At 43.7% G+C, this 27873-nt stretch overlaps 1 protein-coding gene across 1 annotated transcript in view; it reads left to right on the forward strand.

Moving 5' to 3' along the window:
- LOC144690122 (ribosomal protein S6 kinase alpha-2) overlaps positions 1-27873 on the forward strand; it is a 435548-nt gene that overhangs the window by 261849 nt on the left and 145826 nt on the right. The window contains exons 4-6 of the mRNA XM_078557599.1: positions 3531-3611; positions 5561-5640; positions 10372-10478. Coding sequence (XP_078413725.1) covers positions 3531-3611; positions 5561-5640; positions 10372-10478 — 268 coding nt within the window. The remainder of the gene's footprint in view (positions 1-3530; positions 3612-5560; positions 5641-10371; positions 10479-27873) is intronic.

Consider the following 27873-nt stretch of genomic DNA (forward strand, 5'->3'; position numbering starts at 1 on the left):
ACAACACAATGGAGGGTATATGAAGGCGGGACTTCGTCTCCACAAAGACTGTGCGGTTGCCATTCCTACCGATACTGTCATGGACAGATGCATCTGTGGCAGCCAGGTTGGTGAGGATGAGGTCGAGTATGTTTGCCACAGACCCAGTCTAGCAGCTGTGTCCTTTAGGACTTGGCCAGCTCCGTCAGTAGTGGTACTACCGAGCCACTGTTGGTGATGGACACCCAGAGTACATTCTGTGCCGTTGCCACCCTCAGTGCTTCCTCCAAGTGGTGTTCAACATGGAGGAGCACTGATTCATCAGCTGAGGGAGGGTGGTACATGGTAATCAGCAGGAGGTCTCCTTGTCCATGTTTGACCTGGTGCCATGAGACTTCATGGGTCCAGAGTTGATGTTGAGGACTCCCAGGGAAACTCCCCCCTGACTGTTTACCACTGTGCCACCACCTCTACTGGGTATGTCCTGTCAGTGGGACAGGACATACCCAGGGATGGATAGTGTCTGGGACATTATCTGTAAGATATGATTACGTGAGGATGACTATGTCAGGCTGTTGCTTGACTAGTCTGTGAGGCAGCTCTCCCACTTTTGGTACTAACCCCTAGATGTTAGTAAGGAAGACTTTGCATGGTCGATAGGTTGTCATTTCCGGTGCCTACTTCAATGCCGGGTGATCCATCCGGTTTCATTCCTTTTTTGAGGCTTTGATACAATTAAGTGGCTTGCTAGGCCATTTAAGAGCCAACCACATTTCTGTGGGTCTGGAATCACATGTAGGCCAGACCAGGTCAGGACAGCAGATTACCTTCCCCTAAAGGGAAGGACATTAGTGAACCAGATGGGTTTTTACAACAATCAACAATTGTTCCATGGTCATCATTAGACTTTTAATTCCAAATTTTTAATTGAACTCAAATTCCACCATCTGCCATGGGCAGGATTTGAATCTGGGTCCCCAGAGCATTCCTCTGAGTTTGTGGTTTACTAGCCCAGCGACAGTACCACTACACCACACCGCCCCTGTAGCCTGTGCTACACAGCCATTGGGTAAAACAGTCACATGTTCAATCTGGTCACATTCTCTTAAAGGTGTATTGCGCCTCAGATTACCACAGGATCAAACATGTTCCTTCCTGCCATTAATATGTCGTGCACAAAGTTGACAAAAACATTTCAGATCAGCTGCTCTAAGAGCCCCAATCATTGGTGTGTTGTTTTTAGTGTTTATTTCCAAAGAAACACTATGATAAAATGCAGCCTTTAAAAATGTTTTATTTTCCTCAAAAGGAACTTTCTGAGGCTTGCTTGTGCACTCTCTAATGTGAAAGTATAGGCCTAAAAAGAACTGAGCACAGAGAAAGATCAGTAGCTTGGAACGTGCAGGTCCATGTTAATAGGCCTCGTTCACCTAAAGTCAGCAAACTTCAAACACCTGCTAAACATCCCCAGGCAGCTCACTGGTAAAGCCAGCTTGAGTTTTGGGCTGTTGCACTGCCAGTTGCATTCTGCAAGCAGATTTTAGAGTGAAGGAAGCAATCAGGGGAGACTGTGTAACTGGGAGTTAGAGGGTAATTACAAGAGGGATGGAGGTAGCGACAGGCAGAGTGAGGGAGGAAGGAAGCAAACATGCAGTTAGGGGACATAGGGGTTTGTGGAGGAAGAGCAGTAAGTGGTGGTTTGCAGTGGCCTGTGGTTTTAATGTTGAACCACGACGAGCACTCCTGCACTACTTGCCTCCATACTCAGGTAAGTCTTTTTTAAACACTTAACTTGTTGGTGGCAATCTGCAGAAATCCCTTTAAGGACTGCTGGTTAAGCTGCATGTAGACCTGACCTGCTAGTCAATCCAGGACTAGCTGCATTCAGCCCAACCCACTTTAACAAAATGGCCTCAAACAGGCATTAGGCCCCTTTTTATGAGAAAAGGTCCTAAAATCTATTTCAGGATTGGATCCTGGACTCCTCTTTTGATGCCGATATCAGTATGGTAGTTGATGCTGTCTGGATCAGAATGCACCTGTAGATATTGGGTGCTTTTGGGTTCATTTTGCAGTTGTAAAATGGGCACAGCATCATTGAATTTCTGGGCCATATTTTCTTCCATATTAGTTGCATAAGAGATAAGGTGAATGTTCTGTGGTATGAATTCATTAACTGGCTTCATCTAATAATTCATGTAATCGTACCTGTGTGACTGGTCATAGTTTGGAGAGTGAGACAGCATATCCTACAGAAAATAAATCCCATGCTTTTATTTCCCTACTACTAGTTATGCTGTTCTGTACTACAATAAAATTGATTGAGTATTGAACATAACTTCGCTTTAGGTTATGCTATGGTTGTGTCATAATGCACTTTCTCTCTAACTCTTTGCCTTCCTGTGTTTTAGATTTATGCTCAGAGCTATTTTTGAGCTGTCAGCACTTTTGTAGGCTGTCAGAGTTATAAATTTGGCGTGAGTACTAGGTATTTGAGTTCCTTTATATGCAGCCTTTCCCATTAGCAGATCTCTATCTTCCTCCGCTCCTGATTAGATTTCTACCTTTACTGCCCTTTATTGTTAAATTATAGTGTGTCACAGGTTCTAACATTGTTGTCCTTTGTTGTGTGTACATAATATTGTAACATTGCACTTGTTCCCATCTCTTCCAGAAGACAGACTGATAAATATTGTAATGCGATACAACCAATTGTAAACCAATAAGCTGGTTTATTGTATTCATATGATATGAAAGAAGATAGTACAATGTTCTGTAAAGTTTAATCCTATTATGCAAACTAAGCCACTGCTACATGCTAAGCTTCAATTTTACAAGTCTAAATTCACTGAATTGACTGGTTCTAACCCTACAAGAAGGGATATTTCCCTCCATGACTGTTTTCAGTCCGAATTTATGAAAACCGTGGGCAGAATTTTATGGCAGTGGGATTTTACGTTCCCGCTGAAGTCAATGGAGATTATAATGGCTCGCCGCATTTTACGGCCCCATCCCCACTGAAACGGGGCCCTAAAATTCTGCCCCGCCTTTTTTCATCTCGACAGGAAGTGAAAAACTTGACCTCTGACCTTCCACAGCTCTCTCTCAAGAATAACCATACAATCAGACCGAAAGCTGCCCTCCTGGCAGTCCCCTGGCAGCACCTTTCACTGAAATTATTGAAGGAAGTCCAATATCACATTTGTGAATGCGACTGAATGCATTAACAAAGTTCATTGTCCCAAATTGCTATGGTATGTAAAAAACCACAATTTTGTCAAATACTGACAAACTATTGGCCTGAACACAGTTTCACTCATAGTTTGTGTGTTGTGTAGATTTAACACCCTGCCACCATCCCCTTATGATCTTCTCCTGCCTGAAACATTACTGTGTCACCTTCCTGGGAAATAAGACCCAATTTTTATTTTATTGGTTTTGCTTATAAGACATTTGATGAGTTCAACCAGAATTAATTGTAATGTACAACACAGATTACAAAGTTCAAATTGATACCTGTGTGTTAATTCGGTTCTTCATTGTCTCCTCAGTACGTGATCGAGTCAGGTCAAAAATGGAACGTGACATTTTGGCTGAAGTCAATCATCCTTTCATAGTAAAATTGCACTATGGTAAGTTTTGTGCTTTACATTCAAACTAGTCATTAAAATCGGTTACCATCAACATCACCAATACGATCAAAATGAATAAAAAGAGATTTAAAATGGCTAAGTCATGTAAACTAGGGGAGAAGGAAGGAAAGGGTTCTGGTCAGATTTTAAATCCTAATATATTCTTTTTAGCTCCATTTGGATATTTGGATCCAAAACAAATCATAACTTATCAATCATCTTGAAGGCTTCAATTCAGTTACCTCAGGTTATGAAGAAGCACATTACTTTGCTGTTACTTTGAACAGGGTCTGACTAATGTAAACTGCAACAGTTGGTGCGTGTCCAGGTCTCAGCTTAAATTTATCTACTTTCTTTCAACTGTAGATATGCACTGGCATGATAGTTTCATTAATTTATCCATTTAAGTCCTAAAACTCTCTTCTCATCAGCTAACTGCATCACTGTTACAATTAACAAACTCCCACTGTTGGAATCTTACACTTATACAAATTACTTTCCATCAATTTACTTTGAATTATATCTTCCATTTATTAACCCCATTATCTAAAATGTCTAGATGAAAATTTTAAATGGAAATGATCTCAGCTCAAGCCTTGCATGAAAGGTGCATATATTGGGAATTGAGGACTAATATGCAGAAAGCTTGATTTCCCATTGAATAATTTAACACATGGAGGATCATATGACCATGAATTGAATATGTTAATCTAGGCACCTGAAACCCCACTGTTCATTTCCTCTACACATCTCTGTGTAAAAAAGATCAAATCCCCAACTCAGGATATGCTCAGAGCAGGCAAGGTGCCGGGTATCTTCTGTAGAGAGTTGAAAGTAAAGCCCAGGTTATTTTAATTTCTAGGCTTCATTAGCAATTGGCAGACTTGTCTCCTGTTCAAAACTGGCATGGGTAATTTCGGAGCCAGTGGACAATTCAATGAGGGCAACAGGGCATCTGGAATCCCAATGAACAATGAGACCAACATCTCTGAACCGATGAGATTTGAGGATTGAGAAAGAAAAAGAAACAAAAGAGAAAGAGGTAGAATTAGTGTAAAATAGGTATAGAAAGAGAAATAAAGAGAAAGAAATTGAGATTGGATTTACACAGAGAGAAAAAAGTGCAGAAAGGAAATTTAAAAAATACTCTAACATGCAACAATGAGATTGAACAGTTTAAACTGCTCTCTTTCTGGGCCAGGGAGGTTGATCAGTATTGCATTAAAAATGATCATATAGTTACAAAGGGTTTTACAATGTTAAATTCCTGCTTTAACTTCCTGTGGCAAGTTTAATGAACAATTAATCTGCAAATCCAGCAAGTTCCTAAAAATAACAGGGAAACTATTGTGTGAAGCAAATGGTGAATAGGTGTAAGCCGACCAGGAAATTCTGGAGATTTGCAGCTCATGGTCTATCTTCTAATCCCCTGAATTTGCTGGCATGTTACGAAACATTGGACCCAGAATAATCATTTTCTTTTCAACAAACTGAACTGTGAAGCAATCCTGGTTGGTGACTTCTCAGTTCAGAATGCAGATAGATCTGCTGTAAATAGTAAATGTTTTCTGTTGTGTTTTACCATCTTGAGAAACATACATGCTTATTTCATTGTTCGTCTGCTTTTTTCTCAAGCAATGAATGTCTAGCTCATTGAACTATTCACTGAATAATATTGTAGTCCTTTTACTGTCTCCTGGATGTGCAGAAATATTTTCCAAACTTTGCTGGAGCTCTTCCTCATCTTTGCTACCAGTCAATAAAACGTTTCTATTTCTTCGGTTATATTTACTTCATATTTAGCCACTTTCCCATTTTTTACCTGCTTTCTTAATTTCTCCCTGGATTTGCTCCTTGCCTTAAAATCACTTTCTCTTAATGTTTCTATGTTTTAAATGTTATTAAACAAATAATCAAATCAGATTCATTCCTTTTTGCCTCACCTGCAGCATTCCAGACTGAAGGAAAATTGTATCTGATTTTAGATTTTCTAAGAGGAGGTGATCTTTTTACAAGATTATCCAAAGAGGTATGTTGGCAAAATTTTATTGTCCGCTATTTCAAGAAATCTATTGCCAAGACCCAATTGTGCACCTCAGGCCCAGAATGATGTATGTCCATAGATGGTTTAGTAGAGTTACCAAATTTGATCAAATACCCAGTTTCATTTCGAGATATATTGGTTAATTGCTTTTGCAAATGTTGCAATTCATCATTGTTATTAAGCAAGTTTGAAAACCGATAGAGTTTTTTGTGATGACGATAACAGCAAAGGAATTGTTGCATTTTACTGTTTTTATTGCAATCTCACTAATCCTTTGTCTCAGAGCAGTTCACATACAACATTTTTTTGTGAGCCACTATTGTCACATAGGCGATCAGCAAGTGGGATCTGACCAAAAACAAATAGTAAAGGTACAACAAATAAAGAGGCATCTGAAGCCACATAAGTTTGATTTGTAGCAATTAATTTGGTTGATTTTACTTATTAATCTGTATTTGGTTGTGCTGGTTGAGAAGCACAAGTTAGCAAAGATAGTGTAGAACTCCCTATTCCTCTTCCAGTGGTGCTACGAGATTTTTTTACATTCACCTGAACCAACAAAACAGTAAGATGGGTTCCTGGTTTTACATCTTATCTGAAAGATCCATTTTATAGTGAGCATTGCAATGGAATTTAGGATTCAACCTAGCTGAAAAATATTAAACGAAATAAAAATGAATATAGCTTTAATGTCACAATATAGCAATAGCAGCCAGGTGGCACAATGGATTAATATGCTGCTCTTTCATTCCTGGAACCATGGGCGGAATTTTCTGCCTGTTGGGTGGGCTGGGCAGGAGCGGATGAAGGCGGGCACAGACCTGATTGATGCCCCCGATCGGGTCCGTGCCACCATTTGACGTGGGCGGGCCAATTAAGGCCCACTGAGCATGACGTGCACCCGGAAGTGCTGTGCACTCCCTGTGCAGGTGGGGGGATGGATTGCCTGAGTTGGGAATGCGCTCTTTCACGCATGCGCACGAAAGAGTGCAGAAATGTCCCTGACACACACAGGTGCCTCAGGGAGGTTAGTTTTAAGTCCAAAAAGTTTAATTAAGTGGTGAGAAAATTTTTATGACATGTCCCCTCTTGTGAAACTGTCACATGAGCTGGGACATGTGCATTCATTTCAATAAAAATTTTTGTCAAAACTTAAAATCATTCATGAAACCTCATCCCGCCTGTGGATGAGGTTCCATGAAAAATGCGAAGGCTGCCTAGGCTCTTCACCTGCCCGCCAACCTTAAGATTGGACGGGCAGCTCCATTAATTACTTTAATTGAGAGTTAAGCGGCCTTAATAGGCCTTGGACAGTTCGGCGGACGCTCAGCCAACTCACGTGCACGCCCGCCGAACTGAAAGTCTGAATGACGCGCTGTGACATTGGGACGCACGCCCAATGTCACTACGCATCATTTTGCGCCTCGGCGAGTGGGCCCCGCCCCCGCTTGACAGGCCGAAGATTCAGCCCCATGAGTTCAGAACCAGTATGGGTTGATGAAAATGTTTTATTTTTCCCTTCAATAGATACATTTTCTGTTACTGAGAGAAAAGTTTATCTTTCAAAAACATAATTCCCCAAGAGCAAATAGAGAGTTGCTTTGAATAAAATTCCCCATTTAAGTGACAAAATGCATTGACAATGTTCCTCATTACATATTCTTAGCTGAGAGCCCAGACATCCATTAGAGCAAAGAAACAATTGTGCCTCAGGGAAAACATTGCTTGATTGACAGCTCTGGCTGTTTGATCCATTCTGTCAATTTTACAACATTTAGTTGCACAAAACGAAGAGGTTTCAAGTGCTTGAAGTTTCTGCTGTTGATACTTTAAACAGTCTGGATGCTTGACATTTTTATTGGGCTGAAGTAAAAACAATTTTAAGAATGAATGACTTTTTAAAGTTTTTTTAAACACATACTATTGTCATTATGGGCAGAATATTGCCGTCGGCGTGTGGGGGCGGGCCTGACGTGCCGATGCGTAAAATGACGCACGTTGACGTCGAGCGAGCGTCCCAACCTCATCACGCGTCATTTCGACATTTTGTTTGGTAGGCATGCACCAGAGACGGCTGCACGCCCGCTGAACTGTCAGCTGCCTATTAAGGCCATTAAAAAAGTAATTAAACCTGTTTAGAATGCTGCCCGTCAGACATTAGGGTTGGTGGGCAGGCAAAGAGCCCAAGTGGCCTTTGCGTTTTTCGGGCGGGGTGAGGTTTCCTGAAGCTTATATAAAATAATTAAATAAATTTTATAAACATAACAAACGTGTCCCAGCTCATGTGACACTATCACATGAGGGGACATGTTTAAATAAATTTTTACTTTATTATAAAGTTTTGTAATCCATTCAGTCTCCCTGAGGCAGCTCTGTGCCTCAGGGAGATTGCTGCGCTTTTTCGCGCACATGCGTGAAAGAGTGCAAGCCCCGACTTTCCCTCCTCCCTTCACCCGCACAGGTAGGGCTGAGAGCTACCGGCCGTGTGTTATGCTGGCCGGGCCTTAATTGGCTCGCCTGCGTAAAATGGCGGCGCGCAGCCAATCACGGATGGTGATCGACTCTGCGCCCGCCCCACTCCCGCCCAGCCCGCCCGCCATAGGAAAAATTCACTCCTACAAGTTTCATTGGGCCTATACAAAGTGTATAGTGGTTGAATGGGCATGGAAGTGCCATGGCTTGGCATGGAGGGTATATGGGGTCATGGTGGTGGCTGGCGGGGCATAGCTTGGCATGCAGGCAGGGGTAAGACCTTTTGAACTTACCTTTCAAAAGGTCTGCTCATCCAGACTATGGTTCACAATACCTCTGAGGTTGCATGAACCATGAGTTCTTTAAAAGCTGGCCCAACTCCAGGAAAATTGCAGAGGACTAGGGCATGCCTATCTCAGCAATGAAGTCAGCCAGGTCAGGAGTGCAGGGTGCAGGCCCACAGCCCAAACAAGAACCGGTGAAAATTGGAAACCTAGGGAATGCTCTGGGAATCTCAGAATTGGGTCCTAGCCACCATTTTCACACCTCCAGTCCATGAAAATCCAGCCCATACAAGGATCTTTGGAGGCAGCAGGACATATTGAGAAAGGAATTAGCAAAGCATAATCGATCTTGGACTCCATGAATAGAGGAATTGAGTACAAAAGCACAGAAACTAAGCTGGCCCCAACTAAAGTATTGAGTTCAGTTCTGGTTACCACACTTTAGGAAGGATATGAGGGTCTGTGAAAGGGTGCAAAGGAGATTTGCCAGAATGGTTCCAGGGATGGGGGATTTTAGTTACAAGTTGGAAAGTCAGGGATTGTTGAGGGGAGATTTGATAGAAGTGTACAAGATAATAACAGGTTTGGATAAGATAGGCAAGGGATAAATGTTCGCATTAGCTAATGGCATAATGACTGGGGATAGAGATTTAAGGTTTTGAGCAAGAGGTGTGGGGGAATATGAGGAAGAACTTTATTATGCAATGAGTGGTAATGACCTGGAACTTGCTGCCCACGAGGGTGGTGGAAGCAGAAGCAATCGGTAATTTCAAAAGGAAATTGGATGGGCACTTGAAGAAAATTAACTTGCAGAGCCAAGGGATCGAGTGGGGGAGTGGGTCTGACTGGATTGCTCCACAGGGAGCTGGCATGGCCTGGATGGGACAAATGGCCTCTTCTGTGCTATTAATGATTCTATGGCCAAGATTTTTACCTTGTCAGGTGGGCGCGGTGGGTGGCCCGGGAGCGGCCATGAAGCAGACCGCCGCCCACGTTTGGGCCCCAACACCGATTTCACGCTGGCTGGCCAGTTAACGGCCAGCCAACGTGAAAGGCGTGCCGCAGCACTCAGCATTGCCGGAGTTGAGGGCAGGAGGAGGGTGAGTGTGGAAGTTCGTGCATGCGCGTGAGTGCGCGCAATGAAAGCTCCCTGAGGCACAGAGCTGCCTCAGGGAGCTGAAGATTTTAAAAATCAGAAATAAAAACTTAGCAATGTTAAAAACATGTCCCCTCATGTGACTCTGTCACATGAGCAGGAACATGTTATAACTGAAATTTAAAAATTTTTATTCAATTTTTAATTGCTCTTGGAAACCTCATCCCACCCGAGGATGAGGTTTCCTAAAAAATCCAAAGGCCGCTTGGCCTTTACGCCTGTCCGCCAACCGTAAGCTTGGATGGGCAGCGAAAAATTTAATTCAATTATAACTTTAATGGCCTTAATAGGCCTGTTAATTGTCGGCAGGCACGATACCAACTCCCGCGCGTGCCCACCGACCAAACTATCACGCGAGTGCGCAGTGATGGCAGGATGCTCGCCCGACATCATCACGCATCATTTTACGCTCGAGCAGGTCGGACGCATGCCCACCTGCTCAGTGCAAATTTTTGCTCTATAACTCCAAGACTTAATTCCTGTGGAGCTGCTGATATCTGTGCCTATGCAATTTTGGGAACAATAATTTAGTATTATTCCTCTTTGCAATATCAAAATGCAGAAGAAACCAGTTTTGGAGATGCTACATGATAACGGATGCTTTAAAAAACTGAAGAGTTCCTGGGATCAATTAGAACTAAATAATTTATCTGAAGGACTGTATTCCATTCCTGTATGACTGACATTTTAAACATCTTATACTGTACTCAGGGTTTATAAAGGATTTGATGATTTGATAAGAATAATATCCTTAAGGTGTCAAATAGCCAGTTAAACACTAATTGCATGGCTTTCTTCCTGTAGGTGATGTTTACAGAAGAAGATGTCAAATTCTATCTAGCTGAGCTGGCCTTGGCTTTAGACCACCTTCATGGCCTTGGGATCATTTATAGGGACTTAAAACCAGAAAAGTAAGATATGTTTCTTTCTCTCACAAAAACAAAATAACAGCGTGCAAAATATTCCAATTTCTTTTATTTGTTAATTAGGGAATCACTGGCTAGGGCATCATTTATTGCCCATCCCTAATTGCCCTGTTCAGAGGGCATTTAAGAGTTAGCCACATTGCTGTGTGCCTGGAGTCATATGTAGGCCAGACCAGGTGAGGACAGCAGATTTTCTTCCCTAATGGACATTAGTGAACCAGGTGGGTTTTTAGAATAAGGGCTTCATGGTCATCATCAAACTTTTAATTCCAGATTTTTATTGAATTCAAATTTCATCACCTGCTGTGGTGCAATTTGAACCCAGGTCCCTAGAGTATTACCCTGGGTCTCTGGAATACTAGTCCAGTGACAATACCGCTATGCCACGACCTCCCCCTCCACTCACCACCTCCATTCCTGCCTTAATTTCAGGTGGCAATGTAGTGTTTGTCTTATTTTCACTTTGTTTCAAACACAAGGGCCAGAATTTCCTGGTCTTGCCCATGGCGGGAATTGGCATGCGTGAGACAGAAAATTTGACGGACTAGCAAAAGGTTTGTTGACTTCCATGGGAAAATCCTGACCAAAGCCTTCTTAACAAACTCATTGAAAAGTTGGCTTGCTGTGTGTGTACTGAGGTATTTAAATACACACATACACACACGTAGATGTAGTATGTATTCACACACACACACACAATTGTAATAAAATAACAAATGGATATGGGGATAGTGTGGGGAAAAGGCATTGAAGTGGATGATCAGCCATGATCATATTGAATGGCGGAGCAGGCTCGACGAGCTGAATGACCTTCTTCTGCTCCTATATTCCTATGTTCGTAACTTGACACCAGCCTGTTAATTCTAGATTGCTGTTGACTGCATTGTCATCACTGGTATTCAATCAATGCAAAAGCATCTTTGTAGCTATTTTGTCAGCCTCGATTCTCAGCTGGTAATCAGCCTAGCACAGTGGACATGTTTTGTTTTATTGCTCTCTCATATCCAAAAGGGAAAGAGCTGAGCTAATTCTTTGTCATTAGGTATTCTGATAGTTAACAAAAATACTGAAGCATGAAGTAAGTCTCTCTGCTGTATGATATCAATAAACTTTGCTCGGTATGATAGTTACAGTTTGAACGCTGAATTCAATTAGTGAAACAGGAATTCACATTCACTTACAAAATAACCACCTTTTGCAAGGCTTGAATTCTCCTTTTTTAGCCGAATCTCAAGTTCCAGCTTCATCAGAGCTGTAGCAAAAACTGAAAGAACTCCAACTGCTGCCCCAGTAACATTTCTGATCTATAAATGTTAACACTCTCCAGGCAGAGAAAATATTCCTCTTGTGGTGTAGAGTGACAGAGAAATGTATTATTTTCTGAATGTGCTGCTCTGTCTTTTCCTGAAGGGGGGAATTTGATAGAAGAATTTGGCAACGGAGTAAAAGAATTAAAACTGAAAAGGGAAAAGAAAGAGAAACTTGTATTTATATATCAGTTTCATGCTCTCAGAATGCCCCAAAGCCAATGAACTACTTCTGAAGTTAGTCACTGTTGTAATATCGTAACTAGTTGATAATGGAAATACGCAGCGCGTTTCTGCAAAGAAAAAAGCTAAGTAAATACTTCAGGTGCAGATCCTTGATCAGACCTGAAATCTTAATTTTCAGATGTTGATGGACCTGCCATAGTTCCATATTTCTCAATTTTTATTTCAGTGATTGCAGTTTTTAAAACATATTTTTGTCTTTATTTATAAGTAAACAGTTGTCAGCCAAAGAATGCAATATTATTTTTAAAAATTGAAAAGATTTAACAATGAGACAAACAAATCTGATCATCAGCTCCAGAACTTCATGGCCAGAATTTTGCCCTTGGCGGGCGGGTAGCCGATTGCCGCCACTGAAACGGGCCGCGCCACTATTTTCCGCAGGCGGGCCAATGAAGACCTGCCCAGCGGGTTAGCGACTCCCGTGGAGAACGGGAAAATAGTAGCGGGGGAGGGCGTGCTCAGACCGTCGGTTCCAATGGGGAGCCGGCAGTCTGTATAAAGAGTGGCCAGGCAGCCTGCTTGAGGCGGTGCACCATGGCCACTCGGAGAGAGAGAGAGAGGCAGCTGTCACAGGACAGGAGCATGAGCAGGAGGAGGGGGGCAGGCTGCAGGAGAGGCCATCGGAGGGCCAGTGTGCCCCTCGATTCTCCGATGCATGCCTTGCTGTCCTCCTCCAAGAGGTGTCCAGCCGTCGGGGTATATTGTATCCGGAGGATGGGAGGAGGAGAGCACCCCCATGTCACCAGCCAGGCGTGGGAGGAGGTGGATGACACTGTAAGTGCCCATGATGATGTGCGGCGCACAGGCACGCAGTGCTGCAAAAGATTCAATGATTTGCTGCGCTCTGGACGGGTGAGTACCATGTCGGCCTTGGCCATTTGACCCAGAAGGCAGCCTTAGCCATTGAGCCACCCCCCCCCCCCCCCCCCCCCCCACCCCCCCCCTACATCTTACTGTCGTTACTGCATTGGGCATTTGGCGCACGCTGGGTGGGCAAACGGGTACTGACCATGCTTACATCAGCCTTACTGGATTAAATTGTCCCGGGTGTCCCTGCCTCCTTGGTGTAATAGTGGGTCAGCATACTGCCCCTCATCACTGCCCTGTGCTTCTTCATCCTCTGAGGCACTGCTGGATTCATCATGTGCAGCCTCATCCAGGGCGTCAAGGTTTTCATCGTCAACTGCGTCCCCCCTTTCCAGCGCAAGATTGTGCAGAGCGCAGCATGCTACCACTATCACAGAGACGTGATCTGGGGGGTACTGGAGTGCGCCCCCTGAGCGGTCCAGGCAACGGAAGCGCATCTTGAGAAGGACGATGGCTGTCTCCACCACAGCCTTTGTGGTGCCCTGGCTCCTATTGTACCGCTGCTCAGCTTCTGTTCTTGGATGGCGGAGAGGCGTCATGAGCCACCTTCTGAGGGGATAGCCCTTGTCACCCAGTAGCCATCCATCCAGCCAGGCTGGAGCACTGAAGAGCCTCGGCACCCGGGAGTGTCTGAGGATGTAGGTGTCGTGGGAGCTGCCTGGGTACCTTGCACAGATTTGTAGAACCAGCATCCTGTGATCACACACTATCTGCACGTTCATGGAGTGGAAGCCCTTCCTGTTGACGAAGGCACCGGGCTCACCTGCTGGCGCCTTGACGGCCACATGTGTACAGTCTATTGCACCCTGGACACGGGGGAAGCCAGCAATGGCCGTGAAGCCTCTGGCTCGCTGTGCTTGGCTTGCCTGGTCGATGCGGAAGTGGATGAAGGACAATACCCGTCTGAACAGAGAGTCTGTAACCTGCTTGACACAAGTGTGGACAGCTGATTGGGAGACATCGCAAAGATCACCCACCGAGCCCTGGAAGGAGCCAGAGGCAAAGAAGTGGAGGGCAACTGTGACCTTCAGAGCCGCTGGCATGGGGTGTCCACCCACACAGCTAGGAGATATCTCAGGGCCAATCATCTGACAGATGTAGCTGACTGTCTCCCATTACAGTCGGAGCCTCCTTCGGCACTGCACCTCAGTCATATTGAGGTAGCTGCTTCGCCGCCTGTATACCCTGACAGCAGGATAGTGGCATCGTCTGCGGCCCCTTGCACCTTGGACAACCTCTTGGTCCTGCGCCCCTTGTGCCTGAGCCTGGCCTCCCAAAGGTGGCTCCCCTGGAGGCTGATTGTCCAGTCCTGACCTCCTCCTTATTCTATCCCTCCCTTCCTCCTCAGAGGAGCTGCCTCCAGTGGAGATGTCAGAACCCATATCCCCAGGCTAAATGGAGGCCTCCAGAAAGCTGCAGGCCTGAGAAAGATTACTGTCTGCAGACTGGTTTCAAAGTACACAAAAAGCTCTTGGAAATCGATGTGAACTGCTAACAATCAAACAGGCAATTTTAAAACACTTTCTGCAATTAAAACTTCATGGAAAACATGAACAACCCCTCTGAGTCCCCATATCCCGCCAGTGCATGAGTTTTATTAAAAAATCTCCTACCCGCCTGCCCGTTGGACCCGTGCGCCGACCTGAAGTTCGCACGGGCCCGTCAAAATCCTCAACAATTGGCAAGTTAAGGGCCTTAATGAGGCCTTTAATTAATGGCGGGTGCGCGTCCCGCTGCTGCCCACCGACCGAAATATCATGATGCCGCGCGCTGATGTCGGGACGCGAGTGCGACATTTTAAGCACTTCACCCGCACGTCAGCCGGAAAATTCAGCCCTATGTGTCAGGATTCCATGTCAGAAATTCCAAGAACCTTTTCGCATGATTTTTTGTCCATTTAATATTTACTCCAAGGACTCTGCCTAAGATTACATTTGGAGCTGGATAGTCTGTTGAGTGTCTTCTGTAAATTATATTGAGCAAGCTATAGTTTGTCTAGCTTGGATCAAAGGAGAGTGACATCTGTGTGCTGGCTTCCCACAGTCAATTGGCTAAATGCAAGTCTTTTAATCCTGCTGACGGTATTATGTATTTAATAGATGTTGGTGCATTTCTACTATGAGGTGCAGCCAACAGACATTTCTCCCAACTTCCACTTTGCATAAAGTGGATTCAGTTTATTGGTGAGGGATTTGGATAAGCAGTGCTTGACTGCATTATAAATCAATAACTGGTACTAAACTGTATCTAACTTCAGGATTCAAGTGATGATTAAAAACCATTGAACTTCATTCTTTCACTTTATGTCATTATTAAAAGCAATGATTGGATTCCAGCCTTATAATCACTCCCAAGTATCTATTACCCTTTATGTAAACTATCCCAGTCCCTCAGTTGGATTTCTGCCTTGTTATCAGACTCAGGTATAATTTTTACTCTCTTTAAAATTTTATCATTTTTCTTTTTAAACTTATATAAAAGCATATTATTGACCACACAAACAACTGTAGTTATATAGCGGCCTCAATTTTAATCCTCGCTGTCTGGCGTGAGGCATTAAAATTGGAAAAACCCACTTACTGCCTCATTCTAAGAATTCAGGAAGTGGAAGTCCCAACAGAATAAGAACATAAGAAATAGGAGCAGGAGTAGGCCATTCAGCCCCTCAAGTCTGCTCTGCCATTCAATAAGATCATGGTTGGTCTGACTCAACTTTCATACCTGCCTCCCATAACCCTCAATTTCCTTGTGGATCAATAATCTCTCTAACTCAGCCTTGAATATATTCAATAGCTCACCCTCCACTGCTCTCCATGGCGGGAACTCCAGTGATTAATGACCCTCTGACAATGGAAATTCCACCTCATCTATGTCTTAAATGGAAGACTGCTTATTATGAAACTGTGCCCCCTAGTTCTAAATTCTCCCATGAGGGGAAACATTTTCTCAGCATCTACCGAGTCAAGACCTCTCAAAATCTTCCATGTTTGATTAAGATCATCTCTCATTCTTCTAAACTTCAGTGAGTATAGGCCCAACCTGCTCAACCTTTCCTCATAAGGACAAACCTTTCATTCCATGAATCAACATAATGAACCTTCTCTGAACTGCCTCCAAGGCAAATATATCCTTTCTTAAATAAGGGGACCAAAATTGTATGCATTACTCTAGACGTGGTCTCCCCAGCACCCTGTCCAGTTGTAGCAAGACTTCCCTAATTTATACTCCATCCCCTGTACAATAAAGGCCAACATTTAATTTATTTTCCTAATTACTTGCTGTGCCTGCATGCTAACTTCTTACGATTCATGTATGAGGGCACCCTGATCCCTGTGTACCACAGCTCTTCCACAGTTCTTCAGTCTCTCTCCATTTAAATAATATTTCACTTTTCTATTTTTCTTACCAAAGTGGATAACCTCACATTTTCCCACGGTATACTCCAGCTGCCAAATTTTTGCCCACTCACTTAATCTATCTGTATCCCTTTGGAGGCTCTTTGGGGAGTATTTAATAGGGCTTGTAAGAGCTGGAAATGCAGCAGGCTTAATTAGGTAAGAGCTGAAATCTCAGTTTCCCAATGTTGGATTGAGTTTGTGATATAAAATGGGTGGCGTGTCAGCCGTGAAGCAGGCAACATGCTGCCTGGTGGCAGGAACCTATTTACCATTCATTTGCATACCATGAATACTCATTAAATGTCAATTGGAAGGGGCTTCACTCCCTTAATGTTCAAGTTGTCTGTGACCACTGGAAAAATAATATGTAGGTATGTGCTTGTTTCCCAGGGAGCTATCATGACTCATGCTGTTGGCTTACGACACCAGCACTTAATCCCCACAGCCCTGCAGAGTAGCGTTCTAACACTGCACACAGCTCAGCAAGGGCAATCATAGAGCAGACCATAGGATTGCTCAAAATATGCTTGTGATGCCTTGACCAGGCCAGTGGAGCATTGCAATATGTGTCACAGAGGGTGTCCAGGATTGTCGTCGCCTGCTGCACTTTGCACGACTCGGCATTGCAAAGTAGCGAAATCAAGGACATGGAAGAGCTACCAATCTCCTTAGATGAGGATGATGAGAAGAATGTGAGGAGGACAAAGTTCTCCCAGGTGTCAGAGTCATGAGGAGATGTGTCAGAGCTGTCAGGGGCAACCTCATCTTTAATCATTTTGACCAGGAGTGATTCTCTTTGTTTCCTTTTGAGGGTGCACTCTCTAAGGACTCATGCTTAACATTCACCAGCTCAAGTATTCACACTGAAGTGGGACCAATGAGACAGCAATTTGAATTTTCACATGGTGACTCACATTTAACAAATTAGCAGAGCAGAATGTGGTGGCAGGCTCAACTGTGTAGGGTTTACATTGGTGGGCATGGCCCTCTAAGCTTTGCTCACCTGGAACTGGTGCTGTGCCTTGACAGCCATTGATGAAAGGATAATCATTGAAGGGTAGCAGAAAGTCTGCAATGTACTTCCAGGCCTTTCCTGCACACTGTCTGCAATTGTAGAGAGAAAGGAGAGTCCATCTCAGGCATGAACGGGTTGATGCCGCAGGGAATTGGGAGGATGGCTTCTTCCTGGCATAGAGTGGCCAACTCTCTGGAACATCAAGGGAGTCAAATGAGCTCATGTGAACCTTTACCATGGCTGTGAATACTCAGGAGCCCAACGTATATGGCTGCTTATGTAGAATGAGAGATACCTTAGTCTTGGTCTTGTAGCATCTTACTGATATACTCAAAATTCCTCACCAGCACAGTGCTAGCAGTGAAGTGCAGATTGTCCTTGAGAAGAAGAATGATGATGAAAGGAGACATGGAAGTGGGGACTGCGGTCAAAATGCTTTCACTTCTCACCTGATCCCAATGCCACATCTCCCACCAGCACTCCCCATCCACCCCACTCACAAGCCCAGTAGCTCACATACTACCTGGTTTCCTGATGACCGAATCTATAATTCACTGGTACAGGTGGAGCGGGCTTCGCTGGGGCCTTCACAGGTTCCAAGACCCGGAGACTGTTGGCCAAGAGCTTCTCAGCAGTCAGAGCAGCAGTAAGAATAGCTTTCCTTTACCTCTGCTAAAGCCATGGGGTTGCATCCCTCTCTACTTTCCAGCTTCCAGCATAACCACAGTGAAAAATCTTTTTTCCTAAAGGTGCAGAGTATTTATTGCAGTATTACCTTGTGTTTTAATCAGCCCCCTCAAATATCATTGTGTTCTCACTTTGCTTTCCATGGCAAGTTTCTGGAAGCCTGGGGACTTTGTCGATATGATGTTAAATGTGCATAGAAATATTGCTCTAATCGAGTGATTAGCATATGTTAATAGGCAACATGCTCCTCCCAAGGGTGTTGTGCATAACTAGCCTAATATGCTGAAGATAATTGCGGAAGTGGACTGGTTGGTGCCGGCTTCCTGATGTGCTGATTTTTTTTGCAGCTTTCTCCATCCTAGGGCCCAAAAAGAAGTGTCTACTGAGATAGTAGATGCATTGGTTTTAATTTTCCAAAATTCCCTGGATTCTGGAAAGTTCTTATCAGATTGTAAAACAGCGAATGTGACGACTCCTTTCAAGAAAGGAGGGAGACAGAAAGCAGGAAACTACAGGCCAGTTAACTTAACTTCTGTCATAGGGAAATAGCTGGAATCTATTATTAAGGAGGTTATGGCAGGGTACATAGAAAATCTCAGTGCAATCAAACAGTGTCTACATAGTTCTGTGAAAGGGAAATAACAAAGAAGTAACAAGAAACGTGGATAAAAGGAACCTGTGGATGTGCTGTGCCCAGATGTCCAAAAGGAATGCAAAAGGTACCACATAAAAGGTTACTGTTCAAAATAAGCTCATCATGTGGGGGGAAGCATTTTGCATGGACAGAAAATTGGACATGGACATGAAACAGGAAGTAGTCATAAATGGGTTGTTTCCGGGCTGCAAGATGTAACGAGTGGAGTGCCACAAGGATCAGTGCTGGGGCCTCAAGTATTTACAATTTATCCATGACTTGGATGAAGGGATCAAATGTATGGTTGCTAAATTTGCTGATGACACAAAGATAGTTAGGAACGTAAGTTGTGAAGAGGACATAAGGAACATGCAAAGGAACATAGATGGGTTAAGTGAGTAGGCAAAAACTTGGCAGATGGAGTATGATGTGGGAAAATGTGAATTTGTCCACTTTGACAGGATAAATAAAAAAAAAGCATATTATTTTAATAGAGAGAGATTGCAGAACTCTGAGGTACGGAGGGATCTGGGTGTCCTGGTACATGAATCACAAAACATTAATATGCAGGTACAGCAAAAGATTAGGAAGGTAAACGGAATAATATCATTTATTGCAAGGGGAATGGAATATAGAAGCAGGAATGTTTTGCTACAGTTGTATGGGGAATTAGTGAGACCACACCTAGGGTACTGTGTACAGTTTAGTCTCCTTATTTAAGAAAATATATAAAAGTATTAGAAGCAGTTGAGAGAATGTTCACTCAACTGACACCTGGGCTGGGGAGGGGTTATTTTATGAGGAGAGGCTGGGCAGACTGGGCCTGTATCTATTGGAGTTAGAAGATTGAGATGATCTTACTGAAACTTACTGAAAGTCCTGTGGGGACTTGACAGGGTGGAAGCTGAAAGGATGTTTACCCTTATGGGACAGACTAGAGCTAAGGGACATAGTTTAAAAATAAGGGGCTTCTCCATTTAAGACAGAGATGAGGAGAAATTTTTCCTCTGAGAGTCATGAATCTTTGGAATTCTTTCTTGCCCAGAGAGTGTTGAATTTTTTAAGGAGGAGGTAGATACATTCTTGACTAACAAGGGTGTCAAAGGTTATTGGGGCTTGGTGGAATGTGGATTTGAGGCCACAATCAGACCAGACATGATCTTATCGAGTGGTGGAGCAGGCTCAAGGGGCCTAATGGTCTACTCCTGCTCCTAATTTGTATGTATGTGCATATGTACCTCCCCTACCAGCACCTAAACCCACACACTCATCCATGTTAAAATTTCCCCCATCAAAAAAGGACAAAAATCCTACTGATCTACATTCATGGAGATAAGTGGTCCTTTGAATTTTCTCGCAGTCATTTCCACCAGCTTCATTACAGTTAAAATTGTACCAGTGTCCCATTGATATCATAGCATTCTGATTTTAATATATTCATTTTGATCCAACCGTTTCTCCTGGGTGAGTTTTGAATGGAGTCATTGGCGGGGGTGGATTTAACATGTGCTCACCATCCTCAACTTTTTTTTGCCCCCGGTTTCTTCCAGGGCACTGCTAGACCCATGGCCAGGATCAGCCAACACAATTGGTTGATGGGTTGTTTGTTCAGAGTAGGCAATTACTTTAACTTGTTCTGCAATGAGTTCAGTCAGAAAGAACGGGTGCTCGTGTTTGGGTCTCTGGCTGGTTTCCCACAGATGCAAGGCAGACACATGGCAATGCACACATCCCCTGATCAGCTGGAAGTAAACATCAAGGGCTTCCACTCCATCAATGTGCAACTGGTGTGCAACCACAAAAAGTTGCTTCTGCAGGTGTGGGCAAGATTCCAATGAGCAGCTATTTGTCCTGCAGCAGTTCAAGGTCCCTGATCTCTTTGTACATACAAGCAGACTTAAAGGGATGGCTGCTAGGCGACAAGAGATATCCACTTCAAACTTGGCTGATGATATCTATCAGAAACTCAACCAATGAAGCCCAACAGCACTACAATGAATGCCATATAGCCACCAAATGTGTGTTTCAACACGCCACCAGCATATGGTGCTCCAGGTGCCTAGAATGATCTGGAGGTGCCTTTCAGTACCCAGCAACTCGGGTCTCCAGAATGGTCATGGTGTGCTGCACTCTGCACAACCTTGTGCAGCAAAGAGGTTTGCACCTGCAGGAGGAACAAGAGCAGAGCACAGATTGAATGGGGGTGATTGGGAGGAGGAGGAAGAGGAAAGCAACGGAAGTACAGCACCATTGCTTACATTGCTGCCCAAGGTACCAGTGATGCCCTTGTTAATGCAAGGTTCATTTAGATAACATCAGTGAAGCACAACCAAAACAAACCCAATGGCTAATCTTCCCACAACCACCTCCCACCTCATTCCCAATGCAACTGACACAAAACATTCCTGCAAAACAGCTAACCACCACTTGCACATTCCACCTGTTAGTCCCCAACCATAAATGCCTTCCCATTCATCATCAAACAAGTTCAAAGGTAAGTTGCCATTAGCAACCAAGAGTGGACAACACAAGAAAAATGGTGAAAAGTAATAAACTATACAAGATCCCAGAAGAACAGCCACAACAACTTGTATTTATATAATATCTTTAACTTTTTAAATTTATTCGTTCAGGGGATGTGGGCATTGCTGGCTAGGCCAGCATTTATTAATTGTCCTGGAGAAAGTGGTGGTGAACTGCCTTCTTGAACAGCTGCTGTCCATGTGTTGTAGGAAGTTCTGTTAGGAAGGGAGTTCCAGGACTTTGACCCAGTGACAGTGAAGGAACGGCGATTTAGTTCCAAGTCAGGATGGAATCGCAGAATCACAGAATTTTAACGATACAGAAGGAGGCCATTCGGCCCATACGTCTACACCGGTTCTCCAAATGAGCATTATGAACTAGTGCCATTGCCCTGCCTTTTCCACATACCTCTGCACATCGTTTCTATTCAAATAATCAACTAATGTCCTCTTGAGTGCCTCATTTGAACCTGCCTCCACCACGCTTCCAAGCCGTACATTCCAGACCCAAACCATTTGTTGTGTGAAAAAGTTTTTTCTCACATCACAATTGCTTCTTTTGCAAATCACTTTAAATCTGTGCCCTCTCCTTCTTGACCCTTTTACGTGTGGGAACAGCTTCTCCCTTTTCACTCTGTCTAGCCTCCTCATGGTTTTGAACAGCTCTATCAAATCTACTCTTAGCCTTCTTCTCTCCAAGGAGAACAGTTCCAACCTCTCTAATCTATCCTTATAACTGAAGTTTCTCATCCCTGGAGCCATTCTTGTAAACCTCTTCTGCACTCTCTCCAATGTGTTCACATGCTTCCTATAATTTTTTTTATTCATTCACAGGATGTGGGCTTCGCTGGCTGGGCCAGCATTTATTGCCCATCCCTAATTGCCCTTGAGAATGTGTTGTTGAGCTGCCTTCTTGAACTGTGGCACCCAGAACTGTACACAATATTCCAGCTGAGGTCTAATTCAGCATAGCCTTCCTGCTCTTGTACTCTTTTCCCCTATTAATAAAGTTCAGGATGCTATATGCTTTATTAATTGCTCTCTCCACCTATTCTGCCATGTTCAATGGTCTATGCACATATACACCCAGGTCTTTCTGCTCCTGCACCACCTTCAAAATTTCATCCCTTATTTTAATTGTCTGTCCATGTTCTTCCTACTAAAATGTACCACCTCACACTTCGCATTGAATTTCATCTGCCACCTATCTGCCCACTCCACCAACTTATCTATGTCTTTTTGAAGTTCTACACTGTCTTCCTTGCAATTTACAACACTCCCAAGCTTTGTATCATCTACAAACTTTGAAATTGTCCCCTGTACACCAAGATCTAGGTTATTAATATATATTGGGAAAAGCAAGGGTCCCAATACCGACCCCTGGGGAACTCCACTACAAACTTTCCTTTGGCCCAAAAAATATCCATTGACCATTACTCCCTGCTTCCTATTACTCAGCTAATTTGTATCCACGTTGCTACAGTCCCTTTTATTCTATGAGCAATAGCTTTTCTCACAAGTCTGTTGTGTGGCACTGTATCAAATGCCTTTTGAAAGTCCATGCACACCACATCAACAGCATTATCCTCATCAACCTTTTCTGTTACCTCGTCAAAAAACTCCAGCAAGTTAGTTAAACACAATTGCTCCTTTAGAAATCCATGCTGGCTCTTCCCTATCAACCCATAGTTTTCCATGTGACTACTAATTCTATCCTGAATAATTGTTTCTAGAATCTTGCCCATCACTGAAGTTAAATTGACTGGTCTGTAATTGCTGAGCCTATCCTTAGAACATTTTTTGAACACGGGCTAATTTTTGCAATTTTCCAGTCCTCTGGCACATCCCCTGAATCTAGGGAAGACTGAAAAATTATGCCCAGTGCCACTGCAATTTCTACTCTCATTTCCTTCAATATCCTTGGATGCATTTCATCCGGTCCTGGTGCTTTGTCAACTTTAAGTACCAACAGTCTATTCAACACTTCCTCTTTATCAACTTTGAACCCTTCTAATGACAGAGTTTCCTCGTCTGTCACCATGGCCTGGGTAGCATTTATTCCTTAGTAAAGACGGATGCAAAGTTTTCATTTAATAGCTCAGCCATGGCCCCTTCATCCATGTGTAAATTCCCTAATCGGCCTGCCGCCACCTTTTAACACCCTTTTACTATTTATATGCCGATAGAAGACTTTGGGATTCCCCTTTATGTTGGCTGCCAGTCTTTTCTCAACCCCTCTTCGCTTCTCTAGTATGCTTTTCACCTCCTCCCTGAACCTTCTGTATTCCTCTTGGTTCTCAATTATATTTTCTACCTGACACCTGTCATAAGCACATTTTTTCTTCTTTATCTTAATTTCTATCTCCGTTTTCAACCAGGGAGCTCTGGATTTGTTTGCCCTACCTTTCCCTTTCAATGGAATATACCTTGACTGTGCCTGAACCAATACTTTTTTGAAGGTAGCCCATTGTTCAGCTACAGTTTTTCCTGCCAATCTTTCATTCCAGTCTATCTGGCCCAGCTCTGTTCTTGCCCCATCGAAGTCTGCTCTTGTCCAGTTAATTATTTTTACTCTGGATTGCCTATCATCCTTTTCTATCATCATCCTAGAATGTATAATACAATGATCACTGTATCATAAATGCTCCCCCACTGACACTTGATCTACTTGGCCCACCTCATTTCCAAGACCCAGGTCCAACAGTGCATCTTTTTCTTGTTGGACTGCTGTTGAAAATTCTCCTGAACACAATCTAGGAACTTTTCACTCTCTACCCTTTACACTACAACTGTCTCAGTCTACATCCTGGTAATTAAAGTCCCCCATTATAACTACTCTATAATGCTTGCATCTCTCTAATTTCACCATCTCCCCTCAAAATCATAACCCCCCTTTAAACCTCCCCCTGGCCTCTCAAACCCCCCTCAACCCCCTTGCTGGGGCTTGCCAACCAGAGCCCGCCAATAATCTGGATTTACCTGAAGTCCAGCCTCTATTACCTGCTCTTCTTCGGGCACTGCCTAGAGTCCCAGCAGTGGCCAGTAGCTCTCTACTGGGGATTTCCTCTCCAGATGGCAGCGCATGTCTCACCTTTAACCACTCCTCCAAGTGTAAAATGGCTGCTGGGCAGCCAGCTTTTTGGTGGGCAGACTGCCATCTGACTTTTTGGGAGCGGCGAATATAGTGCCCAGTAAAATCCAACCCATTGTGTGATGCTCTGCACCATTATCACACTCGTGCTTGAGGTGGAATCCTCTGTTTTCTCTGTAATCATGGCTATGTGCTTGGAGAGCCTGTCAGTACATTGCACATTCTCAGTTGCTCTTCAGTGATTATCTGTGTCCAACTGAGGAGAGCTTGGAGAGAACTGCACCCTCCGACATGGACTTCACACACCCGCTTCTATCAGCATCATCTGCGTTTGCTCAGTTGTGAAGTATGAGTCACCAGTTGAAGACCTACCTGTCTAAGTGGTTCCAACAAAGTGCGAGATTCTGAACTGGTGCACGTTAAGCATGTGTTCTGTGATGGTTCCACCCTCAGAAAGAATCATTTCTCCTAAGGACTCATCATCGAGTTCCATGGACTCCTGCTGCACATGGGAATGCCTTGCTGTAGATAAAAGATATACGTTAGTACTTGCAAGGTAAGAACCTCTCCTTGTGAAGATGATTATATTTCACTTGCTGCTGAAATCAAGTCAATACGCCTGGTGTTTTATGACATGTGTGTGTTTTATATTTGATTCTGTCACTGGGTAGCTGGGCAGTCCCCATTTCCCCATTTATGATGGCTGGGCACCAAGACACCAGTGATCTCCAACGCTTTCTCCTTTACACTTGTTAATTGAGAGCTCGGTGGAGGATTATCTCCAGTTCTCTCCCTCTCCCTTGTGTTTTGTGTTCACTTGTACAATGGGAGAAACTGAATGACTGTCATGGCATGTGTTCATCCAGTGGATGCAAAATAGGTGAGGATGACTGCCAGGTGGAGGCAGGAAATCTTAGGGCTCAGGGTGAGTGGCGATGGGGAATGTGAGGAAGTGCATGGAAAGAGAAGGATGAGTGCGTTTGCAAGGTAAGTGGATATGAGGAGTGGTGTCATGGAGTGGGTTGACAAGACAGAGTTAGGGCTGGGGAGTGGTGTACATTGCAGGATGTGGACAATGGGAAACTGTATTCACCTTTACTGAAATGAAAATAGAAAGCGTTGGAAAAACTCAGCTGGCCTGGCAGCATCTGTAGTGAGAGAAACAGATTTTACATTTCAAGTCCAATATGACTCTTCTTCAGAATGCCTTTTCTGGCCTTGTTTAGGCCGTTAAACACTTCCTGCACTTAATCCAGGAATTTGGCAGAATGCCCCTGTTGCTGATCTCCTGGGCCTCTTGCAGCTGTGACTTCTTTATAGTAGCAGCAGCAGGTTTCTTCCTCCTACTGCTGGTGAAGAATATCTCTCTCTGGCTCCACCCTGCCTCCAGCAGTACATCAAGGCAGTTGGCATTGAAGCGGGACACAGCCTTTGTCTTTCCTGAATCTATTCTCACAGTTTGCCTTTTCTTTCTTTGAACTCCTAACTCCTCAAAATTTGATTTTTGAATTGACCCTTTCAATACTGGAGATTAGATTCTGAGAGGAAGGCTGGTATCATGCCAGTTGCCTTGCAATTGATGCCAAATCAGTAAGTAAAATGATTGTGAGGTGCCTGCGTTAAAATGCCGCTGACAAAACCTATTTTCAAATTACTCACATGGTATCAAAGCACCAGAGGATGAGCAACGAGGGTTTCTCAACAAGTAGGGCCTTCAATCCATTGATGGCCAACTGGTGTGTGATCACCATCAAGACATTAGCAAAACAGTTTTGCTGGCAGTTCCCACAATACTTTTATCCTGAGACACTTACCCAAACCCCCACTAACCTATCCTTCCAGGAATGTCAGGTCATGGTTGCCAGGAGGCAATAACGTCTCTAAACCTGGCTGTTGACACCTCCCCACAATCTCAGCACAGCTGAGCAGCAAATGTGCAATAACAATTAAGATGACCAAAAACATCACTGAACATAACAATGACAACTTGAAGCTAAAGTTCCAGTGCCTTGATCGGCCTGAGGACTCCTGCAAAATTCTCCAGACAAATGGGCTGTATCATAGTACTGTGTTGAATTCTGCATGATATGACTCTGAAGACTGAAGGCGGAGATGGCACAGCAACAGCACGAAGCCTATCTGACGAGGAAGAATTGGGTAAAGGTGAGGAAGGACCAGAAGAAGGAGTGACAGCTCAACATCTTGGAGTAAGGGATCAGGGAGCAGTTAATCTCAGCACGTTCATTGTCCCACTGAATACACTTATCTGAAAATTAGCAAGAAGCCTTGTGCATTATACAGAATTACAGAGAATGTGCACCACAGAAACAGACCATTCAGATCAATTGGTCTATGTTGGTGTTTATACTCCACACACTCCTCCTTCCACTCTATTTCATCTAACTCTATATGCATATCCTCCTTTCTCTCTCATGTCCTCATCCAGCTTTCACTTAAAAGCATCTATGTTATATCAAATCCTAACCACTCTCTGAGTAAAGATGTTTCTCCTGAATTCTTTATTGGATTTATCAGTGACTATCTAATATTTATGGTACCTCATTTTGGACTCTCCCAAAAGTGGAAACCTCTTCTCTACATCTAACCTATCAAACTCCTTCATAATTTTATTAACCTTCATTAGGTCACTTTCAACCTTCTCTATTTTAGAGAAAAGAAGTGCAGCTTGTTCAGTCTTTCCAAATGGTTATAACCTCTAATTTCTGGCATCAACCGTGTATATCATCTGTACACGTTCTCCAGTGCTTCTAGATGCCCTTTGTCATATAGAGACCAGGGTCTTGACTTGCAGCCCCGGTTGAGTCTGAGGAACGAAAGCAGGCAGGTGTTAAAAATAACGCCGCTGGAACTGCTTTCTGGTTCCCCAACTCCACCCCACCTTCAGGCCATTTTCCTGGAGGTAGGATGGGATGGCAGGGCTACCCATCTGCACGCAGTGAGTAGCCAATTAAAGTAGTTAACCGCCTAAGGTCTGTCACCTGGGACTTAGCTGCCAAGGAATCCCACTGCGGTGTTCATGTTGGAAGGTCTTTGATTGGCACCCCCAGCTTCAAAAGCCTACCCAACACCTTAATTGGACTCGCTCTCTCTCCATAAATTGGCCACTCCAGGGAAAATCATAATGTGTGAACACTTCCCACACAGTTTGGGCTCCTGACTTCCATTTGAGCCTGACAGCAGGGTTCAGAAGCGCATAGGGAAAATCCTGCCCCAGAACTGTGCATAACATTGTCTAATCAAGGTCAAATACAATGTAACTTCACTGCTTTTCAATTCTATTGTTTTAGAAGTGAACCCTTGTGTTTTGTTAGCATTTTTATAGCCTTGTCAACTTGTTTTGCTACTTTCAGTGATTTGTGAATATACACCCTTTACTCCTCTGCCCCCTATAGACTCTTATTTTACAAGCCATTTGTGGCCTCCTATCAAAGCATACTCATGTTTCTGTACATTAAAATTCATTGGCCATTTATACATTAATTCTTCAAGTTTATTAACATACTCTTGTATTTTGTTGCAGTCTTTCTCAGCATTAACTATATCCCCCAATTCATTGAGATGCGTAATTGCATTCCTGATTCCTGATTTCAAA

Source organism: Cetorhinus maximus, chromosome 14 (genome assembly GCF_964194155.1).
Source record: "Cetorhinus maximus chromosome 14, sCetMax3.hap1.1, whole genome shotgun sequence".
Taxonomy (NCBI): Eukaryota; Metazoa; Chordata; class Chondrichthyes; order Lamniformes; family Cetorhinidae; genus Cetorhinus; species Cetorhinus maximus.